The sequence below is a fragment of the Zingiber officinale genome, chromosome 6B, assembly GCF_018446385.1.
Source record: "Zingiber officinale cultivar Zhangliang chromosome 6B, Zo_v1.1, whole genome shotgun sequence".
NCBI lineage: Eukaryota > Viridiplantae > Streptophyta > Magnoliopsida > Zingiberales > Zingiberaceae > Zingiber > Zingiber officinale.
Genome location: NC_055996.1, coordinates 98,685,011 through 98,692,126, shown reverse-complemented (window position 1 = coordinate 98,692,126; position 7,116 = coordinate 98,685,011). Strand labels below are relative to the sequence as shown.

Genomic DNA, 7,116 nt, shown 5'->3' with positions numbered 1-7,116 from the left:
CAAAATTGCATTCAATCAGAAAGTCTAATAACAGTAGAAGCGGACTAGTATGAAACGCAATTTCAACATCAACAAGCTGATTTAACTTATCTAACCATATTCTGATTCCTATAATAGAAGTAATAGTCTGCTCAAGGAGCGACATCTTTGCATAGTTAAGTTTGGAACTAAATGCAAAAAATTTAAAACTCACTAGATATGAACAGCTACTTTCCAAAGTTGCTATTCAAACATTGATCAACCAGACAAAGTAGATCAAAGTAGTAATCTAACGGCATACACAGATAAAAGCAGATCAAAGTATTAAATGCATGTCTACATTATTGCGAGAGGATCATAATCCTTCAAAGTAGCTAAATGAGGAATAGCCCTCAGTCACTAAAAGATTAACTAGCTTTATCAAATCTCATCAGGCACCAGAAAAGATGCAACTGGTGCACTTTAAGAGATTCAAATTTGTAGAATGGGAAAAAAAAAAAAGCACTGTTGCAATATGTACATTGGTGAAAAACACTCACCAAGCCATAACCATTCAGATTTATACAATACCCTAGTATCTCACCGAGGTGTGTGATACTATTGACGAAAGAAGTATAGAAAAGAGGGGGTGGGCGACAGCAACGGAATATCAGATATGATATAGGCAGCAGAGATACTGGCTTAACCATGGCCCTAAACCTGTAAACCCAAGCAACGATAGAATCACAAAGGGTATAGGCAGCAGAGATGCTGGCATAACCCTTCATGAACAAAATGTTCTATACTCATCTCATAGACATGAGAATGCGTGTGGACTTCTGCACAGGTCGGGAGGGTGTCCTCTTCAAGTTCTTTTTCACAACTAATTCCAACTCCTCAATGATCGTCTGCAGCTTCTTCTCATACTCCACTGTTTTTGGGTCTTCTGCAGATTCCGAGCACAAAGCATGCTCAGTAGTGGCTGTGTTGGAAGATGGCGTGATCACAGCTTGCCCAATAGGAGTAGCCACGGTATAGCCTCTATCTGCATGACTTGGAGAGGTATCAGAAACATCAGAATGGAGAACTTGAGCAATAGGAGTATTTACAACACTTGGAGAAGTATCAGAAACTTCAGAAGAGACAACATCACTAAGATCAGTATCTGCAGGACTTGAAGAGGTATTAGAACCACCCGAAGGGAGAATTTGACTAATAGGGGTATGTTCATAAGCATTCAACTCATCATCAACTACTGGGCTACCCATAGACAATTCCTCAAGATTGGAGTTCCTCTGCTGAACATTAGTTGCTCTAGCACGCAGCCGTCTTCTCTCCAAAGCCTACAAGATGAATAAATAAGCAAATAGAAATCACATACTTGGCAATGCTCAGATGAACAGGAAGATGAAAAAAAAAGAGAGAATGCTGCTTATCACTGGATGCATTCACAATAAACTACACATATTGAGCACTATAGGTAGTCATAGCTCGTTTAAGTTGGGATCATGGAGCCAATTATCATTTAAAGCAGGTATTTAAGTGAGCTCAGATACTGGATATTTAGATGGGTATCGATTTGGATACTACTAAAAAAATACAAAGCCGAAACATTGCTACCCCTATTTAAAACCATATCTCAGAGAATACTATCAAAATATAGCCCCCGTTTAGAAAGAAGAGGCATCTTACAACTACAACAAAAATAAACTTCAATTAATTGTGGCACAATTGTATGAACTCGACCACTACCTAAGCGACATAACTAATAGTAACATAATCTTCTGAATCCCACTTTCAGTTACACTAAATAATTTATGCGAACAAAAAAGATAGAATACTCCAAGAAAACAACTACACCTTTTGAAACGAAACAACAAATGAAACTAGCGGTTTCTTGCATTTCTCAGATGATTTACAGGGTTTGAAACGAAACAGATCTCACCTGCATCCACTGGGGCATACCTCCTGCCTTCAAGAACAACTACGGCAGGTCCATTGACAAAGACAATGATTAAAATTTTATATTCTATACGACAGGCCCATATCTATCACTTGCAATGATACATCCATGTAAATCAAGCATTTAACTTCTCTACGGATTCAATATGCTTTCTGTTTTTTATTCCCTCAAATAAAAGAATGAAAGTACAAATTATCGAAGATAATAGCAGAAAAATCATAGGTCAGTTGTAATTAAATTGCAGAAGCAACAACTGAAAATAATAAATAAAATAACCATGCTAGCTAAAAGGGATGGTTAAGAACAATAAATGATGAAAGAACAAAAACACAAATACTATAAGGTAAATTACAGTAAATAATCCCTGTGCAGAAAGAATCTGGAAGCCAGATTAGAGCAGGATTGGATAAACTGATCCTTCCATCAGACAAAAATAGTAAGAATGAACATGCATAATTTAAATATATAAATTCAAGGATACTTCTATAAGGCAAATTTAGTATAGAGACAGATTTCTTACATTGACAACAACTGTGATATCCCGGAGAGGAGTTCGAGGATACCAATATGGCAGCGGACTCTTCCTTTGCCTAACTGAGCGCCTTGCACTTGTTGGAGGAATATTTTCCTTGTTATCAGATGGGGTCACAAAATTCTGGAGATGGCTTAATCTGGATCTTCTTAAACCTGTCGGATAAGCAGGTCTCCAAATCCAGAACCCACTAACAGCATTCCCAGATGAAGTTTGAGCCATCCCTTCACTCACCACCTCTGGCATTCTTTTTTAATGACACGACAACAAAAGAGAGCCTATTTCAACAGAATTGCTGCATAAAAAAACAAGATGTTCTGAATCCATCTAAATTAGCTATGTAAAAATTTTCCCAAGTCACTATTCTTCTACAAGTCAATATAAATCCTAAACCTCTTTTTATAGCTTTAAATAACTTTTAAGACTACGCCTACCATCCTTGAACAGTCAACACCAGCTATCATCCATCTATCTTCCATGAAGGTACCATCAATCTTAGCCTAATCTATCTCCTTGCAACTAATATCAAAAAAATGATTTAATGGACTGCAACCACGGTAAGCCCAACCAATGGAAGAACCAAAACGAAACATTTGGATTTTTTTGTGTGATCTAATTCTTACCAAGACAGGCTATGTATTCACTTCTTCCTTCATTGTAGAATATCCAGAATACCCTAAGAATCCATAACATTTTAGTTTTTAGGAAACACTTGAATTATTTTCTTCTTCAATTACCGACCAGCAATTCATTAAACAAGGAAATGCGTAAACAAAAACTGGGCGGAAAAAATACATCGTTACTAACCTACGGTCGTATTCTTGCCAATACAGCCGTCAGCTTCATTGTTTTTCCTTCTTTTCCTAATGATTCCCAAATGAGGATAAACCCTACGCCATTGGCAAAGACGAGCTGAACATTATCAAGAAGTAGACATGTATTAGGAGTAACGAGATTTCTTACTGAAAATGGCTTCAGATTCTTCCCCTTTACACCTGATGATAGCTTCAAACTCCACGCTTAAAACATCGAAACCAAAACGGTTCGTCGAATCAACAGATTCGTCCTTCAGGAAGGAAAAACAAAAAAAGAAAATCTGCATATCTCAAGAACAACAAAACCAAACAGATCAAAAGAGAAAAAAAAAACAGAAAGGATTTGCACAGCGATCGACGTTTCTGACCCTTTACACCCTCAAAGAATCCTTCGTTCTCCAGGCGATCGGGCGCCCAAGCGAGAAATGAAGGAAGGGTTTCGGCTTAAAACAAACGGAGGCGGTGACGGGACTCTCGAAACTACCATGGATCGAGCCGAGGAAGAAGTAGTAGTGGTTTGCAATCACCGCCCGTAAACGGGGGTCGGCAATTTTCCGCCCGTTAAAAATTTCAAATTTGGAGAAATGGCGGACAAATATTTCGAGGCAGGTGTCCCGCTGGTTTAATTTAAGAAAGGTTAACCTAAAAATTACTTGCGAATATAGCCCCTGTAGTTTGATGATTTTCCTGATTTGGCCCCTTTATTTCAATGGAATAATTTAGTTGTATTTTTGTAAAGAATATTTTTTTTGTTAATTTAAAATTTTGAACGTATTTTAAAATATAATATTTCCTATTTTAAATTCAGTACATTCCGAATTTAGCGCGTATTTGACATTTAATATTAATAAATTACAGAATTTTTCTTCAAAGTATTAATCTGAACGAACAAGGTAAATGAAAGCAACATTTAACGATTAGTGTGCCAAATATTAATTATAAAGCGCTTCAAAGAAACATGGTGTTTTTTTTCATTTAGGTTAATTTTAAAATTATCCTCTAAAGTTTAATAATTTGTTTTAAAGTGCTTCTAAGTTTGATTAATATCATATTTTATTGCCGATGTATGTTATTTAAGGATACAGGATTTTTCTCAATTAACATGTGCATCAAAGTAAAGATACTTAAATGATAATATAAAATTCACAAGGGCAACTTTCACATATATTATTACATTTTGGAGGATGTTTAGATGGAGGTAAGGTGTTTGGGACATTTTAAAAATCACCCTTCAGCTTTAAAAGTAGGTGTTTGGGACATTTCGGGTATGTCATCCGGGAAGGGATCTTTGAGTAATTTGGCAAAAAGAGGGGTGCTAATATAAATAATACATAAATTAGAATTTCGGATCTTGTGTTTCTTTATCGGGCTATCGGTCTACATTATCGGATCATCCGTATAGGTCCATAAGGATAAGGTGATGAATCGATGACCGACGCTGAATGTTCCTGGCTCTCTTCCGTTCGTCATTGCCGTCACGGCCTCGACGAAGGCGGCGCCGATGCATTCCCAAGCTTTCGCTCCTCCTATTTCCTCTCTCTTCGCCCTCCCAAAACCCTGCAAGCGACCGATCCTGTTATTTCCGAAGAGAAATCGAAGCTTCCGGCAACCAAGATCGACGGCGCTTTGCGCGAGATGGCGTTCCTTGGCCATCTCAGCCGCGCTCTCCCCTCTCGATCTGACGGAGGAGAACATAAGGCAGGTCCTAGTCGATGCCAGATCTGAGGCAAGTATCTATCCACCAAATGCTGTTCGATTAAGCAGGTTCTATTAGCTTCGTTCCCTAAAAGTACACGCTCTTTCTGCAAATCTTGTGATTCGAACCATTTTAGGGTTTGGTGGATGTGATGATTCAGTTGTATAAGCAGTCTGTTTGTTAGTTTACTGTGATTCCGAGGCCTGGATTCTTATAGCCCTTCTCCGAAAAGTAGGCTGTTTTGGAAATTTTTGTAAGCTGCCCGTTTTAGGGTATGCTGGTGGTGATATGAGGTGTCTCAGTTATAAGAACAGTTTGTTAGAACTTTGAAGTTTACTATGATCACTGGATGAACTTTACTTCACAATTTCAAAACTTTTCTCTTTGAAAGGAACCTGAGACAGCTAATAACACAGTTTAGTAACTATTTATGTTGCTCTGATCCAGGTGTTCGACCCCTTAATTTCTATAAGTTTTTACACCTTGACAATTCAGATATCAGTTGTCGATTGAGTATGTGTTTCCATTTGGAGTGTAGATATCCTGAGTGTTGATTTTTACCACAGATACAGAGAGGAGGACCATAGTGGGCGTTCAGAAGTGAATAAGGCAATGGCAGAAGTGATAGTTCAAAGTGAATTTGAGTTATATCTGATTAATAAGTAGTGTATATAACTTTGGGAATGGGTACAATAATATTATTTAGAGGAAATCTCACTTTATCATTCCAGGGTCTACATATTTTTGTATTTCGCCTCCTAGAATTTGATAATTTACAAATACCCTTAAGCTTTGTGAAGCCCTATGATTTTGCCCTTTGCCTTGGCATCGTTAGGTCAGAATGATGCTTAATGGTAAAACTATACCGTGTTTACCTTTTTTTAGTTGGCATAGGTATCCTGTAGCCCGCTTAATTTTTGAGGTGATCCATCCGGCCCTGCAGAAGTTTTCCATCAGTCACCAGGTAAATCGGGGAAGCGTGAAGGCTCATCCTAACAGTCAGTGTTCTCTGCTACTCATTGAGGGTAAAATCTTCCATAATGCACCACAACTGAGTCTTGAATTTTAGATACTTGATCTGTCATTGAAGGGTCTAACCACAACATCTAACCCCTGGAGCAATATCATGTCACAGTAATAGCTTTCAATAACTATTCATCTTTGATAATTATCTTGACTTTGTAAGGTTTAAAGGTAAAAATATCATGACTTTGCAAAGGTTATGGGGTAAACCATAATTTATCAAATTCTATTGGCAAAATTTAAAAAAAAAAGGTTTAAATCTTCAAATAAATTTTGCAAAACCTAGCAATATGCCCATTGTCTTGATATTATTAGGTCAATTAGATGGTCAACTGTAAAACTATGCCATCTCTACCTTGTTGAATATCATATGGTCATTGACCATTATCTTCAGTGATGTTTGGGGGGTTAATGGTACGACTCTGATTTCTGAACTTTTGCAAGGCGAAATGCAAAGTTAGCAAACTTGGAAGGGGGCAAAGTGATTTTTTTTTCTTTTATTTATATTCTTGTAGTACTTGTTTGAGTAATGGTTAATTGGGTTTTATATAATTTTTTTGCTAAGTTTGTTTAATTACATTATGCAGAATATGTTTCTTTTTTTTGAGTAAGCATTAAAACTATGTACAACACTTCTCTTTGTTTCAACATTTGTCAGTTTGGCCAGCTCTTCGATGCATCAGTTGGTATAACAGGTGAGCGAACGAAATTATATGCGCAGTGTGTTTCTTACAGTGTGAGTGACTCTTGAAACTCATTCAGGTGAAGTCGATCTTGCGGAACTAGATGGGCCTTTTGTGAAGATTAGACTAAAGGGCAGATTTTGGCACAAGAGAAGCACAGTGTTAGATCGGATTAGTAACTATCTTAAAAACCGAATCCCGGTATGTTCCTCACAATATACATCTTCATCTCCATATAACATCGGCTTCTTTTCCAGGATCTTAAATTCCAAAACTACATCATTGTGTTTAAGTAGGAAATCCTTGAGGTTGACATTGAAGACGAGAAGCAACTAGATGACAGCCCAGAAAATTTTTGAGGTCGAGTTCCTCTTTATCTGTCATCTATGTTCAAAGGTCTGTATGTCAACAAATTGATCAGCGATATCAAAAAAACATTTATTCAA

General features: G+C 37.3%; 2 protein-coding genes across 8 annotated transcripts; one reads left to right on the top strand and one right to left on the bottom strand.

Moving 5' to 3' along the window:
• Positions 1–301: 301 nt before the first annotated feature.
• On the bottom strand, positions 302–3,760 carry LOC121988408. 6 transcript variants are annotated; one of them, XM_042541818.1, is made up of 7 exons: positions 3,637–3,741; positions 3,417–3,549; positions 3,261–3,343; positions 3,077–3,129; positions 2,888–2,972; positions 2,442–2,748; positions 302–1,301 (listed from the first exon to the last, which is right to left on the bottom strand). In XM_042541818.1, exons 6-7 carry the CDS (start codon positions 2,697–2,699, stop codon positions 765–767), a joined length of 795 nt encoding a protein of 264 aa, XP_042397752.1. In that variant the 5' UTR covers positions 2,700–2,748; positions 2,888–2,972; positions 3,077–3,129; positions 3,261–3,343; positions 3,417–3,549; positions 3,637–3,741; the 3' UTR covers positions 302–764. The 6 variants fall into 6 exon arrangements, with proteins under 6 accessions (XP_042397752.1, XP_042397757.1, XP_042397754.1 ...); XM_042541823.1 differs by lacking the exon at positions 2,888–2,972; XM_042541820.1 differs by lacking the exons at positions 2,888–2,972; positions 3,077–3,129 and having other exon boundaries at positions 3,417–3,519; positions 3,637–3,760.
• Positions 3,761–4,682: 922 nt separating this feature from the next.
• On the top strand, positions 4,683–7,116 carry LOC121988406. Of its 2 annotated transcripts, none has more exons than XM_042541816.1 (4): positions 4,683–4,994; positions 6,646–6,682; positions 6,750–6,871; positions 6,967–7,116. In XM_042541816.1, the coding sequence occupies exons 1-4, from the start codon at positions 4,770–4,772 to the stop codon at positions 7,027–7,029; spliced, it is 447 nt and encodes a 148-aa protein (XP_042397750.1). In that variant the 5' UTR covers positions 4,683–4,769; the 3' UTR covers positions 7,030–7,116. The 2 variants fall into 2 exon arrangements, with proteins under 2 accessions (XP_042397750.1, XP_042397751.1); XM_042541817.1 differs by having other exon boundaries at positions 6,964–7,116.

Bases quoted from the DNA above. Each gene is read 5' to 3' on its own strand.
- LOC121988408 (XM_042541820.1), bottom strand. From the start codon at position 2,699: ATGCCAGAGGTGGTGAGTGAAGGGATGGCTCAAACTTCATCTGGGAAT. The intron at 1,302-2,441 runs GTAAGAAATCTG...TTCATCTTGTAG, and splicing joins ATATCACAGTTGTTGTCAAT to GCTTTGGAGAGAAGACGGCT.
- LOC121988406 (XM_042541816.1), top strand. From the start codon at position 4,770: ATGCATTCCCAAGCTTTCGCTCCTCCTATTTCCTCTCTCTTCGCCCTC. The intron at 4,995-6,645 runs GCAAGTATCTAT...AACATTTGTCAG, and splicing joins TAGTCGATGCCAGATCTGAG to TTTGGCCAGCTCTTCGATGC. The intron at 6,683-6,749 runs GTGAGCGAACGA...AAACTCATTCAG, and splicing joins TGCATCAGTTGGTATAACAG to GTGAAGTCGATCTTGCGGAA.